The sequence below is a fragment of the Haliaeetus albicilla genome, chromosome 19, assembly GCF_947461875.1.
Source record: "Haliaeetus albicilla chromosome 19, bHalAlb1.1, whole genome shotgun sequence".
Lineage (NCBI taxonomy): Eukaryota > Metazoa > Chordata > Aves > Accipitriformes > Accipitridae > Haliaeetus > Haliaeetus albicilla.
Genome location: NC_091501.1, coordinates 23,407,341 through 23,425,702, shown reverse-complemented (window position 1 = coordinate 23,425,702; position 18,362 = coordinate 23,407,341). Strand labels below are relative to the sequence as shown.

Genomic DNA, 18,362 nt, shown 5'->3' with positions numbered 1-18,362 from the left:
TTCCTTGCCTTCATTTTTTTTTTCTACCAGCAGTCTTCTTGTGGCTTGGAAATATGTGTTTGTGAAGTATTGACTCTGCCAAATTGTGGCTGGTTTAAAATATGTATATTAGTATATCTGCATAGATGAAGTTTAGCTTTTAATAATAACTGATAATCAAAAAGCCAAACCCCACTTTTTTAAGACCAATTTATGTCTTCCTTCAACTTGCCTCCAAAACTCCTCCTCAGTCTTGCTGAACTTCCCTAGTCAGAGAGACAGAAGTACACAGGCACCCATACCCCGAATACCCACTCCATATCCAGCCAAACCCTCTTGCTGATACTAGTTGCCTCCTTGTCAAGTCTCCAACTCTGCTGCTGCTTTCCTGTGTGTTGTACCAAACTGAGAGTTCCCCATGAGAAGGAACATGGGACATGAAACCTGGTAAGATGATGCCACAGGGTGTCCTGGAGTTGCAGATGGTGTGCCGAGCATGCTTTTTTCACTGGTAAGATGCTTTCTGGAGTCCAGGGTTATGTTCCCCTGCAACCCTCAAATTTAATTATTAGTTTAGTCATTTTTAGATAGAGCAAATAGTTATTTGCTAAGCCAGTGACTGTGAACTCAATGTCAATTTAGAGCCCTGATAAAAAGCACATGGAGTAGAATATAGACAGCAGATTGCTGCTGCTGTTCCCTGAGCAATAGAAAACAGCATCAGTGTTCAGTGCTGTGCAGCGCACTCTGGGCAGGCGAAGAGCTGTGCATGGGATCTCACTGCAGGCTGGAGGTATAGTCCCAGGCAGCCTGTGAATAGGATCAAAGTGGAGTGCATGGTACACTCTCTATGAAGTTAAGTAAATGGCACTTTTGAGTTCTCTGTCCAGGACAACTGCTGGGATTAAGCAGTTTCAATGCGTGAAATGCGGATGAACATACCTAGTAGATGTTGGAAAAAGAGAGCTGGGGTTGTGTCTTTATTTTGTCTGAGGGCTAAAGTACTCTAAAACTGTGAGACTTTATTTGATACCTGTGGTACTTAGAGACGAGCTGGTAGTTCTCTGACTCAGAGGGTCATGTGGTAAAGCAAGATGTTTTCAAATGCTGCAACCCAGGAAGTCTAGAAATGCAGAAGATTACTCTTTTTTTTTTAATCTTTTATACATGGTCAAGGTTCAGGCTCAGATTAATATTCACTGGATGTTGACTGTTAGTAAATGAAGATGTGGGTTATTACTTCTAGGGTTGAGATACATGTTTATGTTTAGGCTTCAGCTCTAATGAAGTTACTTCAACCACTAGTTTAAAATCCACTTAAAAAAGCAATTAACTTTACTTGGAACTATATATTTTTATAAAGGTATGTTGTTTTTTCCTTTTCTGTATGAATACAGGTGTCTTCTCCCCCCAGATTCCTTCCATTGTCTTACTAGGAACAACTCCCTCCCCTGCTGAATTCTCATAATACAGTAATTTCTAGCATTAATACTAATGTATTTTTTGAACATTGCTACCGTATTTTGCTGATAAACACACATTTATGTAAATAGATGCTACTCCAGAATAAAATGCCTGCTGTAGGCAAAAACTCAGGCTTGTGAAATGTCTTGTAGGTACAAAGTGAAAAATACAGAATAGAATTTGAAGGCGTCCATATCAGCATTGAGCAAATGTTCACCATGATTTTAAAAACGAGTGTTGCTTCTTTTCACATTTCAGTTTTTAAATGTCTTTTCTTTTAGAGAAGAATATTCCTAAATAGTAGTGTGATAAGTGAACTTAAAGTTTGTGTACTTGTAAAGTTCCAAGAGCTCCAGTGTGAATAGGTCTTTCTCTGTACATAACAATCAAATGTCTTTGATATGGTGAAGGGGCTTGAGATTTGGTTTCAGTTCCAGAATATGGTAATAGTACACTTTAGAGATAATAATGGAAAACAAATTATGATAACTACTCAACAGGGGAAAAAAAACAAGGGGGGGGCGACGACACAGGGATGGGACAGACACCACTTCCTCCCCCCCCCCCCCAGCTCTCCCAAATCAAATTCCTAGTAATTAATCTTCATGTTTAGCATAGAATTTCGTATGTCTTTTCAATAGGTTGGAACTATCATTCAAACAATTGTTTCATCAAATTCTTGCCAGGAGAAGCAGTCTTTGGCATTTTGGAATGGGAAACTCCAGTTCACTCTGCAGTGATATGAAATATGCCCCTGAACTCAACAAGATGGTTTGTCAGGTTTTGGATAGAAGAATTGGGCCCAGGGTTTTTTAAAATTTTTTTTTAAATGAGTAAAATAAGTTCGTTGTCCACTAGATGACAGTATGGTTCAATCTTCCAGTACACTCAGTCTATAATTGCTCGTTTTCATTGGCTTCCAGTCTGGCAGGGAATAAAAATTGTAAGATTTGTGTTTCTCATAGCCATGATGGGAGAAGTCAGTATAGAGTTGATTTGGTTGTAAGCACAGCCATGCAAAGGCAGGACCAAGCTCGGTGCTTTCATTACGTGGGTGCCCTTTGCCATGCATTAGACTCCTAGCTTGGGGTTCTACAAGACCTGCCAGCTTGTTATCAAAGAGCAGTTTCCTCCTTGTCACCAATAGGTATCTAACCAGGATGGTTTGGGCAAGTCTTTTTCCTTATTTCTTCATTTTGCAACGTGCTCCCAGTATCAGTTGCCAACAACAGAAGGGTTTGGGGTGGTGACGAGGTTTTCCTTACCATCCTGCCTCTCTCTACCTTAAAAAGTCTGGGCGCACCAAGGGAAAGCACTGCAAAGTCACAAAGTCTGCGTTCTCCAGACTTGTACCAACAGAGCTGAGCAACAAAGGGACCAGAAAAAGGTATTACTATTTCTTTTACTGGTCAGTCTCCCCTGTTGGTGTTCTGTAATCCTGCTTAATTTACAAGCGCTCACGGAGGTGAGCTACTGTTTGTAGGAATGTCTGTAGGCAGTAACAGGTTACCGAACATTTATGGGAATAAATATTTGCACACATCATCACTCTGGAAGATATTGTGCCATTTTACTGAAGATTTTTTCTTTTGTGGTACAGTAGCATATAAAAATTATGAATGGTCATGGATAACTTATTAGCAAAAAAAAAATTCATCTTCTTGCTTGTCTAAAATAATTCATACCATCAGGAAACACAGTCAAAGATACATAGTTTACATAAACAACTCTCCAATACAACTTGCAACTATATATAGCAGTTAATATGTAATTAAGTGCAATGTTATCCCTATGTATATAAATAGATGTTTACAGATCAGCTAGCTGAGTTATCAGTCTTAAACAGAGGAATCCATAGTCTAAAATTTGTATGCACAAATTGCCTGCCAATTTTGAATTACATATCTGAAAAATAATAAAAACCAATAATCGAGGCTTATTCATGAACATGATGCTGCAGTTACCTAGATTTGAATTGGAAGATTTGCTGGGATAAGAAATTGCCAATTAATCAATCTATTATTTCCCCAGTCAGAAAATGCAGGCAAAACCCAATTTCTTTCAACTGAATAATAAGTTTTCCAATTCATCTTGACTTAATATTTTACATTGTTTGATTTCTTGAAAATAAAAATGTTCAATATGTCATGAAAAGTAATTCTTCTTTTTCTGTCTTTGATCATCTGTGGGGTGGGAAATTCTCCATACTTGTCACCCTTTTGCAGAGCAGAAAGGATAAATCATAACATATGTGCAGAAGTGTGGGGAAAAATATGTTTTCTCAGATTAGTTTGCTGCACTCCAGGTTTTTCCCACTGGAAAATATTAATAAATATACAAATGGAGTGTTAACCACCTTTCTGGGGAAAAAGAGGAGCAGAACAATCAGAAAGCACAAAATCCAGACACTTCAAAACTAGAAAATAAATTTGTTTCAATTTCGAACAACTGAAGCAAAATTAAGGTTTAAAATTGAAATGAAATATTTTATTGTGTCGTGGCTGCTGAAATAAAATTATTTCTAAAACTATGATATGTTAGTAGAAAAAGGAAAAAAAAACCCAAAAAACAACCCTAAACATTTTAATCAGAAAAGTTTGGAAGGTTTTTTTTTTCCCAAACTGTTTCCAACAGAAACTTAATAGAGTGCTATTTTGATTTTCCTGCTAGCTCTGTTGTATATTCTTCATTGTAGGCTTATCCTATATAACAGCATGACAGTCTTCATGAGCAGTTGGGTACCAGCTTTTTGCTATGTGCATCTGCCCAAGGATAATGCTTCATAAAACAAACATAAGCAGCATATAGCTAACATCTGAAAGAAAAATCACGTGTAAACCAGCACATGATGAGTGGTCTGTCCTAACATGTTTTTGACTTGTCTGCCTGCACAGAAATGGTGACAGGCTGTTTTAGTTAAAACGTATCAGATATTGAGTTCTAATCTGACCCTCTTTCTTTACTTAATCCCATACTCCTTTACACCTTTGGCTGACTTTCTGCTGAAGCCCTCAGGTGTATCAGGAGGAACAGAGTGAAAATCTGAGTTTCCCTTCGCAGTGAGAGACTCGTCAAAATTGTATTGACCAAGAGAGATTAAAATTCAGCCTCATTAAGGCAGACTTTAGGGGAGAAGAATTTAAACGTTCTGAAACCTGTGATATTGTTCTTCCTTCTGCGAGATTTGTCAATGCGTAACGATTAATAAGACAGAGCAAGGAAACACTGGATGCTTCTGTCAGAACCCCAAGTAGAGGGGGGATCATGAGCTAGTCAACTGTTTATAATCCCACAGACACGCTCTCAGGAGCATCATCATAAGGGTGTGAGATGGTGTGAACAGCAGCTGTTCTCATTACAAACCTGTGTCTTTTCTTGTGATTGCCTCCCCAACACTCATGCCTCCCATCACCTCAGGCACTCAGGACTGTTACATCTCCTGTATTAAATGCTATGGGTTGGGATGGGTTGAGAGACTTCCACAGAAAGTCCAGCTGTTTGTGAGTAATGCCACTGGCCTTGTAGTACCACACAGTACTGTGCTCAACAGACTTGTAACACAGCATGGCGTTGAGCTTTTGGATGTGGTGTCAATATAACCAGTAGATTGTGCGTTACTATTAACAAAATCATAATCCATTGAGTTTTGCAGCAAAAATAATTAGTCTTCTGGTCTAAGTCTATGTTGGGTATTTACGCCCAGCTTTCTAAATCCCACCCACTTACTCTGCAGTGTTCAGACAAGGTAGTCTTCCCTTTTTGTCAGTGGTTTAACAGCTGCTGCACTGCATGGTGGCCATACATTTGTGATGGAAAAACTAATACCGGTCTACTAAGTTTTTTTAGAGTTGGGGATAGGCTGTGACTAGCTTCACGTCAATGTGTGAGGGAGCAAGTAGAAGATGTCCTAATCCTCCTTTTACTAACCACGCACCTAATCCCAAGTTTTGTATCCAGAGTCTAGCCCTCAAGTCTATTGTGACCTGTGTTGCTGAACACTGTGGAAAAATTCAGAAATGTAGCCATGAGTGTGAAGTCATATATTGTTTTTTTCCTGAATGCCACCAGGAAGGAAGGAAGGAATTAAACACCCTTGGAAACATATGGTCTTCTCTGGCCTGTTTTCTCCCCGTCTTTTGCAGAGATTAAGGCTGAGGCAGAGCCCCAGCTCTATCATCTAGAAAAGCATTTCTTTGTTTCCATCTTGCTTCTATCGGTGTGAGTTTATTTGGCATAATATAGCTCTCCATAAGCCACAGAGCATGTGGAGCTGCATGTGTATGAAGGGTCTCCGGGATGTGAAATCCTTTTTATTAGTAGTTCCCTGTGGCAGTTCTAGGTTCCCATAGGAAAAGGCAGAGCTGTTCTACTTTATTAACCTGGCGTTCAGACTACATTGATCTCATTGGCCTGTATTTAATGGTAAAAAAGAAACTATTTTAATGATTTTACAGAAAGAGTTTAAAGTGGGAAGGTGATATTTTGTGATTTTGAATGAGAGGGAGGGAAAGCGCTCTCCATTTTGGTATTCCATGAAGCAACAGCCAAACCTACCCTGGCTTTGCAGAACCATGATCAAGTCAAAAACAGCATAGCCAGCCTTGGTTTTGTTTGATTCCCTAGAATTGGCTGCCTTCAAAATGGAAAGGGAGTAATCACAGAAAAAACAGAGCAAAGGAATGGAAAAAACTGAATAGTCTAAAGGCATTACTTGGTTGTGGTGTTTTTTGTTTGTTTGTTTGTTTTTTCTCCTGTAAGTGGGGCAAATGGTTTCTTGTTATACAAAGAGAAACTGAGATTAGTAGGGTAAAACTAAAAAAGAAAAAATTATAGACAGAACTTAATAACCTATTTCCCAGCAACAGAACCTGTGAGAGTGGAATAATGTCTCAAGTGGACTGATATTTATCCTGCCTTCTAGGAAATAAATAGGGATTTGAAAGAAAATGAGTGACTACTGCAGTTTTCAGAGGCAAGTCAACAGGAGCGTGGGCTTTGTTGGGGGTCTGTTGTCTGTGACAACAGAATCTGCATTTGCACTTGGATTCTTCTGGCACTGCAGCTCCTTGTCTCCTCCTCAGTGTTCATATTTCAGATTTTAGCCCAGCCGAGCCCTGCATCTGGCTGCTTTTCTGGTAGGCCATCCTTCAGTTTGTTGTGTGTTAGAAGCATGTACTACTCGCCTGCTCTCTGTATTCAGGTTAGCCTATTTTATCTTTAGCACATCCTGGTTTTGGTCAAATCAGACTTTCTCATCATGACATTCTTCTATAATATAATCTAATCTCCCAGCAGTTTAAACTGGTGTTCAGCCCCAGCAAGACTGTGATTTATGTACCCCTAGCTATATTTCTGTTACTAGGAAAAAATATTAGCAATGCTGTACCTTTCTTACCTTAGATAGTCTTGAACCATTTCCTCTATCCCTTCCTTTATTCTTTATCCACATGTTCTTGTGCTTACTTCTCTGTGTACTGGCACATACCAACAGACCAGCATGCTGACAAACTGTGTTTTGCTTAGGTGCGACATGAAAACAAGTGCGTTGCCCCTGAGAGATGCCCATGTTTTCACAACGGAAGAGAATATGCCAAGGGAGAGACAGTGACTAATGACTGCAACACCTGGTGAGCCACTGGAACTGCATTTTTCCGTTTTTCTCTAGGGCACATAACATGTTTCTAAAAAACCCCAAATACTGTTTGCTTAAGAGATCTGTTTTATATAGAAGTCAGGTTTTGCAGCGTAGTAATGCGCATATTGCGCAGACCAGCACATTCCCTTCATGTGTTGCATAAAGACAAATGCAATATCTGGCAAACTGTAGCTGGTACCTTACAAATAGGTTGTCCATGTGTCTGTGCAGGTCCTCTGTAGCCACTAGCTAGTGGATTTGCTCCTTGATTTTGCAGCAGAAGATAACAATATAGGAGCTCCTCTGGGGTGGGAGGAATGGAGCCTGCACTTTGTCGCTAAGCTCTGCTGTCACGCTTCCCTTTTTTTGCCATCTGGGGCCCTTCAAATCAGTCCTTTTCAGCCAGAAGCATGCATCAGCAGAAGGGGTGTGATATGGCAGCTATAATATGACAGGAGGTCTTCAGGAAAATGTTAAAGAATCAGGCAGAAACAGAGTTGACCTCTTACGTCTGAAATGAGTGCTCAGTCCATTGATATCTTTAAAAAAAAAAAAATAAAGGCAGGGGGGAAGAGAGAGAGAAAAAAGAAGAGGGAGTTGGTGATACCCTCTTAGAAGAAAAGAGGAAGTGCTCCATCTCTTTCACCCACATGCCTATCTGTCATGTTTGGTTCTTGAAAAAGAATTTGTAGGTTCAAAAGCAAGTGCTGGGCTGTGAGATTGCGTGGAGGGAAGCCCTCAGCACAGCCTTGGGTGAGGTATAGGGTATTTGCCTGCCGGACGATTCTTGGCTTCTGCTTGCACAGCACGCTTGCTGCATTGGAGGTACTTTGCTTTCCGTGTGTTCTTGTGGAGGAACGGTGGCTTTTTCCTGCAGAGCTCCAAGAGTCCAAGGTGTAGGACACCCAGCCACCCAGCACTGTGGAAACTGTTCTCTTTGAACTTAGACTTCAGAACCTCTTGTACGTTTTACCTGACCTGTCCCTGCCCAGTTCTGTGGCACCCCCAGGAGCAACGTTTCTATTACCCTCTGTACAACTGGGTGGAGCTGGGTTAGAGGATCGGCACCATTAAAGAGCCCTTTGGTTTGGGGTTTGTTTTGTGCATTGATCTCTGAGCAACAGTGATTTCAAGTGCTGTTTTTCAGACTAGTGGGACTGCTCCTCACTGGTGTAAATTAGACTTGAATATAAGGTTTTATGTTTTTTTATGGTAATATTGACCTTCCAGTGTTTTGTTTCACTTCCTTCCTTTGTAGCTACATATTACATTGTGAATCATGTACTATAATTAGACCTGGGGAAAAGGAGGTTTGAAGGGAGGAAGATGGAGAAGTTGGTATGTTTATATAGACACATATACTATAACCTGCTTCATTGTATCCAGATAAAACTGACTCAGCTGAAAAACAGACACTATGAAAATTTTATTGAAACAAGAATAGTAAGGTGTAAAACTCCTAGGCCTTATTGTGAAATTTGCAAGATTCTTCACAATAACCATGCACAGGCTTTTTATTTTCAGTCATTCTTATCTTAAATCTTAAAAAATTCATAACCATGTTGCTTCATTCTTGTAATTGCCCTTTTGTTTCTGGCAATGCCATTTTAAGTGATATTTCCTCTAATACGTAGAATTTTTTTCAATAACAGGATCAAGAAAATGTTAGAAATCATGCTTTTTCTCATTGAAAAAATGTTCTTCCTCTCATTTTAAGTAATTTTCTTGAATGTGAAAGTAAAATTGGAAATAAGGTCCCTTCAAAAATGTCACTAGAGCTTTTTTGAACTGTGTGACTTTTAAAAGTTTCATGATAGTTCTCAGCAAATATCAAGTCAAATGTCATTTAGAAAGTGATATAGGAAATTACTATTGCTTTGAGAATTAATAAGAATTGAGAGTCTGCATTTTGGAGGTCAGATCTTCCTTTTCTTTTGTTTTTGCTTTTTGTACTGCTGTTGCAGGAGTTCTCATTCTCACTTGTTCTTAGCCAGATGTGAACACCTGCAAACGCAATATATGAGCCAGAGGTGTCAGATTTGGCGTTTACATTCAACTTGACATATGGGAGACCCTAATTCATGAACAACGGAATGTCTCCAAGACTAAGCTAGTGGCAAAACTTTTGTTATGCTATGTATTGGGAATTCGTTGTAGAGCTCAGTGAAAATTTTGGAATAACATTTATGAAGCAGTACACAGAAGAAATTTGCTAATCTGAATTTTGCTACACCACATACTTTATAATCTGTCTGTGCATATATATATATAAAAAAAATCTTGGTCTTGCTCTACCTATTAGCAAAGATTTAATCACAGAGGATGCAATAGGTCTCATGTTACTGAAATTTCATTCTTTGAAGAAAATGTATTGCACAATATTTATTATACTGTGAAGTGTTATCAAGATTAAACAATGCTTATGCTTGGGTTAAGGCATTACTAGAGAACTCGGTTCAGTACCTGGTTTTTTTTTTGGTTAGCAATTTGATCTTGGGAAAGTACTTGAGGTTTTTTATCCCTGAGTTTTTACATCTGTAAAGCAGGGATAGAATTCCCCTTTCCCTGCCCTTATTATAAAGCTTGATTAGAAAATCCCTGGGGCAGTGATGATGTCCATCTGCATTCATATAGCATTTAGTAGATGAATGTTTCTCTAACCTCAAGCAAGCTATTGCTTATTAGATCATTAAATTATTATTATTTTTACATTACTAGATATGGTGTCAGAAGCTATTCTAACTCCCCCAAATTAATAACAAAAGGAAGAGTGAGCAGATTTTACGCTTCATTGACCTTGTTTTTTATTTTGGTTCCTCGGTCTTTGCTAGTTAGAAAATCAATTTATTTTACTGATCAAAAGCCTGTGGATGCCAAGGGAAAGATCTTCTTTCATACCTGCAGCTTCTGTAGCAAGGCTTGTTGTTCTCCAGGATACCTCTGGAAAAGGGCAAGAGGACAGGGTGGATGCTCTGAAGTCTCTTCTTGTCTTTGTTTCAGTTTTCCTCTTTCCCTCATTTTAGCTTGAGGATAATGGTATTTACCTCCCTGAGCCTTATTTATCAGGAGTACTATGTAAGATTTAGATTATTATGTATGACAGCAATGAAAGGATACAAAAGTTCTTGTAAACTCTCAGAAATTTAATAACGTTTGGTTATTTGGTTGAATATGGCTGGTTTGGTGTCATCATGAAGACTAGGAGCCCTATGATTTTTTTCTTCTGTCTGTTACGCTGGTACAATTACACTGAAACCAATTGAGTTACACCAAGATAAGAGAATTGGCTTTCTTTGCATTTTGAATATCCACTCAGAAGAAGGTCACCATGTGGGTTTTTTTCTCTTGTTTTGTTTTTTAAATCAGACCAAAAACCAAAACAACAAAAAACCCCAAAGGGCAAAAAGAGTGCAAAAGGAGTGAAACAACAAAACTCCCAACACTGTCCCTTTCATCATGGCATCACTGGCTTTGTACAATAATGACATCGTAGTACAGCTGCTATGGCAATGTGCGTATAATGATATCAAGATCTTAACCCTGTGTCTGATTGCTCTTCAGAATTCCCCTCCCACTGAAAAAAGAAGGCAGCATCTTGTTTTGCTCTGCATGTCAGGCTGTCCCCCCCCCCCCTTTTTTTTTTTTCCTTGCATATTCTGTGATTATGAGGAAGTCTAGGAGGTGACCTCAACAACATTGCTTGCAAACAATACAGGCCAGGAACCGCTGTTGTATCTCCTTTCATGATCAGGTGTCTTGTCACATCTGCTCACATCTCCTGTTGCTTAACCTGAGATTTAGCTTGAAGTCCTATTTGTATGGTGCCAAACTTGAATTCTCCTGTAGGACAGACATTCTGGTTCGGTCACCACAGGAGACCTTGGGACAATATCACACCATAGAACATTCCTCAGAGAGTGTATGTATATGTGTACCTATGTACAGAAAAAGAAATATTTCCATCCATATATGTGTTCCTGTCAGACTGTGAGATAAAGTCTCCAACTGCTAGTTCAGATAAACTATCATGAAGAATGAATTTAATTTAAGAACAGAGACACCTCTTTGGAGAAGGGTGGTATTATACTTAAGTATATAATCTAAACGAAAGCCACTGGGTAGACTGAATTATAGTCCTGGTTACTTGGTCCCCAAAATTGGTCACTAGAGTAAATGCATGTCCTTTGGCATTAGTTGGATATCAAATTTACTGCTGTTTTGGCTTTCAATGAGGAAAGATGGACAGTACTGCAAATAAAAACAGGGTTGCTGATATTATGCTTTGTGTTTAACCTGTAATGGTCCTTAGACGGTAATCAATCTGTTTTTCTAAAAGGAACCTCTGAGCAGAGCAGGATATCCAAAATAAAATACTAATAGTATTATGAAATATTCTAGCAGGCTCTGTTCAGGACTCTCTGTAATAGGTGAAGTTCAAAAGGCATATACACCTACATGCAGCTTGTAAGAAAAAGGGAAACATATACCTTATTCACTTAACATGTTAATGTGCTATTTGGATTTATGGACCCAATGTTAACATATGCTAATTTATGTTAATGAGAGACTGTCATCTGCTGCACAGTAGTGTAATGTAGTTACAAAAGTCTATTGAGAGAAGGATTCTAGCAGCCCAGGCATGGACCCCTCTAGGAGTACCTTCTCAAGGCCAAACACAGAGAGGATCTGCTGGGAGGACAGACAGCAACACAGAAAACTGCAGAGGTTTCCTGCAGAGCTGCAGCTGATGTCTGGGTTAAGACGCAGAGGGGAACGATGCTCCTCTTTGGTCTGCAGTAAGTTACTCCCTGACCGAGCCCAGGAAAAAGAGCTGAACAAGGCAAAATAGTAGCTTATCACCACTTGTGTGTATTTTGGAGAGTCTTTAGACCATGAGCTCCAGGAAGCAGAAATTTTCACTTTCCCTAAAGCACCTTGCATTCTCTTGCTTATTATATACATTGGACATAACGATAACTGTCACTGACTCATTTTCTCTGTTACAGTGTGTGCCATGGTCGAAAGTGGGAATGCACCAAAAATACGTGTGATGGCACCTGCACTGTTATTGGTACAGCTCATTATTTGACATTTGATGGACTGAAATACAAATTTCCAGGAAACTGTCAATATGTATTAGTTCAGGTGAGAACATGTCAAACACCAAAGCTGTCTATATATTAATAGGGTATTTTACACCAGAAGTCCAAAGTTTGGATAAATCACAGTAAAGTATTCTTAATTACTAAGCCAGATGTATGGTAGAGGAGAGCAGAGCTTATTAACGACCTTAAAGATGCCTTGAGAACTTTGAAGATTGTATTGCGTCCTGTTCCATGCACCAACCTGTTTGGAGTACATTGACAATATCCATTTTCTTTGCAGCAAAGAGGAGAGGTGGATAAAGGCATAGCACACTAATATCAACCTGTGATTTGTGGAAGCAGCCAGACATTTAAGAGTTAATTAAGATTAAGGCTTATCTACAGATGCAAATCATTTTGTATTTAAAAATGCGTGTGCAAAAAGAATTTCTCTGAAAATTTGGTCTAACTCAAGATGGATCCACTGCTAATTGATAACAACAGTCTTCTGCAGTTACAAAGTGTCATGTTTCTTAGGTGGGCTGCTATTTTCCCCAAAGACCCCTTTCATGAAGCAGATTCCTCTTTGCAGTTCTTGGGCAGGAAAGTGTGATCAACCTGCCTCTGGCTAGGTCTTTGAAATATGCTCCCACCTTGATGCCACCTGGATTACCTTAGAAGACTGATGGCTCTGACGCTAGTGAGAGCTCTGTGTAAAGGTCTTATGTGCTTTATATAACATACAGTACTACCAAACTAGTTAAAATGAAAATGGGATCTCTCTTTTCCTCAGATGACAAACACAGAGAACTATAGACAGGGTCTTTTTCTTAAAAGGTGTATACTGCAAAAAACCCCCAAACCCTAAAAGGCATGATAGTCAGGAGTAATCATATAAATGTAGTACCAACTCTCCATGCATCTAAAAAATACTTGACTTAAAAGAAAATCAATACATTAAACTATATACTTGCTCCCCAAGAAATAGGTTGATATTGTTGTAATGATTACTCATGTACAGGTTGGAAAACATGGGCATCAAACCTGTTGCTCAAAACTATGCAGCAAATTTCTTCTAACCCTTCTTTCTAACCTAACCCTCTAGGTTTATATTTTTATTTTACCATTACAGCTGCAGAGTCTTGTTTTCACTGTTAAATCAGTTAATATTTGTGCATTAAGATGCACACTGTGCCCATTGTACATCTTTAAGATATCATGGATACTGTAATAGCACGGATTCTCCCTGTCAAAGAATACCCTGAAAAATATGCGTGTATGTGTGTGACTGGCAGAGCGTACATCATTCTTTAAGGGGTGGACCACATGAATATCAATGCTAAGCATAAAATAAATTAATATGGGAACAGTTGGCATGGCAACATATATCCTACTGGCCACAGACTACACAGGGTATTAGTTGAGGCTTCCTTTTTCTCCATAAATCTGTGTGTATTTTTCATATGTTCCACATCAATGACTCATTCATTTATTTTCATCTGATAGGATTTCTGCAAGGATGACTCTGGGACATTCCGGATACTAATTTCAAATGAAGGCTGTGGATTCACTGGAGAAAAGTGCACCAAAAGGGTTATCATTCTTTATGAAAGTGGGGAAATAGAATTGTTTAACAGAAACGTACGTACCCTTATGTTCTCTTTCTTTCCCTTTTTTGGGGAAAAGAATTTCAGGTTGTTTAGTAAGATGAGGCATGAATGACCTCATGCTCAGTGGTTCTTGAAAATTAGATCATAAAATGAACAGATTAGCAGGATTATAATTATCCATTTTGCTCCCAGATGTATAATGCCATTTTGGTATTTCTGGTTGATGCCAGTAAATCTTTCTCTCATAAGAATGCTGTTCAATGCAAGCTCATATGAGGAATGCCCTTTCTAAACATGGGAGGTCCAAGTCTGTTTCAAGCAAGGTTAAGTGTAAGGAAGAGCTAAGGAGTAACTGTCCCATGACTAGTAAAAGTTCAGACCTAATTTAGCTATCTGATGGACTGAGCACACAGGAAAAAAAGAAGTCATGGCTGAAACAAGTTGATAGTACAGAAGCAAATATCATTATCCTTTCCCCATTAAACTGTCAGATGGAAAATCCGGATGACTGGATTCTTTTTTTTAATCCCCTTTCCTACCAACAAACACTGAAGAATTGACCAAGAATCACTTCCATCTCCCATGTACCTCCATGGCAGGATTTCCAAAGGGCAGAGTTCAGCTCTTTGCCTTGAGCACTGTAACAATTTAGACCGTCTGGGTGTTCAAACATTACAGAGCTACAATGGATTATAGTGTTTCAATTGCTCGGTTTTCAGAAGTAGTGTGCTCTGAAGTGGCATCTGGACCAGAGATTTGCAAAAATGTTCCCAGTGAAACCTGAAACCACTCTACATTTGCCTTGTTTTGGGTTAACAGACAAAGCGGTACCAGGTTTTGCATAGTCTGCAAATTGCCTGCAAGTTGCTGCGTGCCACTGATACTTGACAGGAACACATAAAACATGACCGTTATTAATAGTGTCTGTGCAGGGCATCTTGACAGCATATGCTCCATGTAGGCTTTTGGTTGCTGGAGGAATGAACATGGGACGTATTGGTTGCCCAACCAATTTTTTATTTCTACTGCTAAAGAATCCCATACCTGGGTGAAGGTGAATAGTAGCGCAGGTATCGTTCCATAGAGCTAGGCTTTGTCCGAAAGCTTCTTTAAGTGGCAGATTTTCAGAAAAGCTCTGATTCTGTCTGGACACCTAAAGAAGGGCCAGAAAAGACAGGAGGTGATTAGGCATCCAACAACTCCAGCAAGAGAGGCTGTTTCGTTCTTGGGAGATTATGTCCTTGTAAGGGCTAGATCTGTATCACAAGACTGTCCACACAACCTTGATTGAATTTTTAGCTGTCTTTCTAGAGAGTTTAAGGCTCAGTGTAATAATATCTACAGCAGGTTTTCTTAGAAATAAGAGCAACCAAAGGAGAGATTAAGGAAAAACAACTGATATGAAGACTCTTAGGCAAATTCTCACCCAGTGATGACTTCCTACACTCTTTTTCCACAAGAATCCTTAGAAGAAAGCAGGACAATCAAGTCTTTTTTTGACATTACAATGTTTCCAAGCAGCATTGTTTTAAGATGATACTGTTTTGAGAGCAGCTTCTAGTTTTAAGTAAACGGGGGATTAATTGAAGTATCTGCATATTACAGTTCTGGCTCATATTAAAAAAAAAAAAAAAGTATCATGAAATCATTTTTGCTTTTCTGAAACAAATAAATCTGCCAGTTTGCAAGGTCAAAAGTTTATGACTTCATGGCTGGGCAAAAAGCCTCCATAAACATAGAAATTCTGAAAGTTAGGTCAACCTCCCAGCTCAGCTTTGTCCTCCTCTGTTTTTTGCCTGACTTTGGAAAGATAGAGACTACTATATTTAGAAGGTAAGTGACCAAGTGTGACTAGGCTATAGTAATATGTTGGGCATAGGAGAAGATTAAAAAGGTTCAAGTTCCTAAAATATCTTTTAACATATTCTTCCCTAAAGACCTTGAAGGCCCTCTTTAGATGATCCTTGGAGGATGTGAACAGTCTTCTCTGGGGATAAAGGTTTCTGATAATAATACAGAGATGAAGAGTATTGAATTACAGTACTGAGCTTTTACTGAATTGAGCAAGAAAGAATAGTGGGATAAGGAAATATTTTGCCCTCAAACTAGAGAGTGGGTGAATGGTTTGTGGGCTCCTCTTTCTCCCTTGCTTTAATCACTATTTGTACTGATTGAAAGTTTTCATCTGCTTCTTCCACAATTAAGCAGTTTTCAGTTAATGCATTAATGGTGCTTAAAGTAACAGCCATGCCAGACCTTTCTCTCCAAATGTGGTTAATAATCCTATTAAAGTTCCCATTGAAAGGGGATTATGGTGTGAAAGCAAGCATTTTAAATTAATCTCTTAAGTTCTTAGTAGCTGGAGGCAGTGAATTTGCAGCCAGATGGAAAGAGGCACACAGGGGAAGTGAAAGTGATGGAAAAATGAAGAGACACTGAAAGGAATCTCTGGGGATTTTTCCTGTTGGTGTAGCTGGTTGGGAAGAAAGTCATTCCTGACTTCAGAATCAGGCTCTGGTCCTTCAGAGGCCACTGATGCATGTGGTTCTCCTAGTTCACATTACACTTAAACCTAGCCAGTGCTACCTGCCTCAGGAGCACAGAATTGTTAGTTTCCTAAAAAGATGAAATAAAAATAAAATGTAATTCAGTGAATCATTGACTGAATACTAAACTGATTGTTAATTGGTTATACCCTGTCTTCTTTATCAGCCCTCCTTCTGTTTAGCAGTCATTGCTTTGTGTGTCAGCATTTGTGGTGAGTATATTATACCCTGGGAACACAAGGGACGTTGCCACATTCAGAATTATAGAAATGTGCTGGGATTTGAAATGCCTTACTTGTATCCCAATTTGCTGTTCCAAAGTGTTGTTTCTAAGGCAATAATTTATCCACAGTGACTTTTCAGTGTAGAGACAAGCCTGTAATGAGTCCCTTTACCTATACCTTGCTTACAGTTTTGCAAGTGCTCCGGAGCATCTGTGTAGTGTATGGGAACTATCTGTTCTCTGGAGAACAGCTTGTTTGAAAATAGCTGTTAACCTATGAGCACGTGTCCCCCTGGCAAAGTGACCTACAAGAAATAATAATTGGAGACACTGTCAATAGCACAATGTGCTTTTCTTCTTCAGGTAAATATCAAGATACCTCCTAAAGATGACAATGACTTAGAAGTCATAAAGTCTGGCCGTTATTACATCATTTTACTGGGCAAAAGCATCAGTGTGACCTGGGATCTAGCTATGGGAGTCTCGGTTATCTTAAAAGGCAATTTCAAAGTAAGTGTTTTTTGCTTTACTTCTTATTCTTACTAAAGAATGTACTTGCCCTGTCTCTGGGGAGTAGATTTTTTTTGTTTTTTTTAATGCAGACCTGCTGATAGATTTCCATGGAGTGTTAGGCACTTGCTTAAAAATGAAGGTTTTTTTTTGTAATAGTATAAGGGTTGCTTACTTTCCTGATAGTTCAACTGCAAGGGGTAAATTCTGGGTCACTGGAGATGAGCTATGACAGAAAGGATGAATGTTGTGGTGCCTTGGAATAACTATGCCTTGAGTGATTTCTTCTGTATTCAAGAGCAGCACTATAAGGAGCCAGATTTACTAGTGATGGCGATAGGACAGTCATCTCCAGAAATAAAATGGGATTGTGGGGACATGCTCCAACTAGAGCAAACAGGCACCACTGATCAGAGTTGTTGTCTTGCTTCCTGGAGTCCTTGGAGAAAGTATGGTCCTACTTCCAGCTAAGCAGAATGGGAATAGGAGCTAAACATTCTCTGTGAGAGACTACGTCTATTTTAGTGAACTTGGCAAGGCCAGGGTGAATTCAGTTTTTAAGACTTGTGCCATTAAAGCACTAGGCTAAAAAGACTTAACAAAACCCTAAGCCAGTCTACAGATGTAAGATTTATGTATTTTGTGTTTCTTTCCCTGCAAGGATCAAGTGTGTGGTCTGTGTGGAAATTTTGATGGAATCCAAAACAATGATTTGACCAGCAGCAATGAACACCTTGAAGTAGATCCAGTTGACTTTGGGAATTCTTGGAAAGTTAATCCATACTGTGCTGATGTTGAAAAGGTGATTGTGAATGAACTGTGAAAACTAATTAATATGGGTTACAGTATCACTCAAGAGTGGGCAAAGAGGTTTGAAAGGATAAAAATAAATAGAAATGAACTCCTGCACCCATATTTTTGCCAAATAATATTATTTCTTTAAATCTGATAAAAGATCAATTAACTTATCTAAGGCCTCTGTACTGCCTGGCTTCAGATGAATGTTAAAATAGCCAATCTGTATGGTAGAGGCTGTTCATAGCATTTGCCAGCCCAGATGCTTGAAATCCAGGTATAACTGGAAATCTCATTTTAGAGCTTAATCTAAAAATCCAGCTGTAATTTCCAGACAGGGGAGTTCAGATAAAAATTTTGTATTTTGCTATCCAAACTTCTATATCCCAAATCTTAGTCTGTCCATCTATGAGCAACTGAATGCGCAGGTTAATATCTTTCTATATGCTGCTCGATCTTTTTTTAAAGAGCATTCAGTTGTTATTTTCAGATTGGAGAGGCTTGAACGGAAAAAGC

General features: G+C 39.0%; 1 protein-coding gene across 1 annotated transcript in view; it reads left to right on the top strand.

The window, feature by feature from the left end:
* Positions 1-18,362, top strand: part of VWF (von Willebrand factor) — a 144,822-nt gene that overhangs the window by 48,744 nt on the left and 77,716 nt on the right. The window contains exons 19-23 of the mRNA XM_069806803.1: positions 6,967-7,070; positions 12,085-12,223; positions 13,669-13,803; positions 16,905-17,051; positions 17,713-17,853. Coding sequence (XP_069662904.1) covers positions 6,967-7,070; positions 12,085-12,223; positions 13,669-13,803; positions 16,905-17,051; positions 17,713-17,853 — 666 coding nt within the window. The remainder of the gene's footprint in view (positions 1-6,966; positions 7,071-12,084; positions 12,224-13,668; positions 13,804-16,904; positions 17,052-17,712; positions 17,854-18,362) is intronic.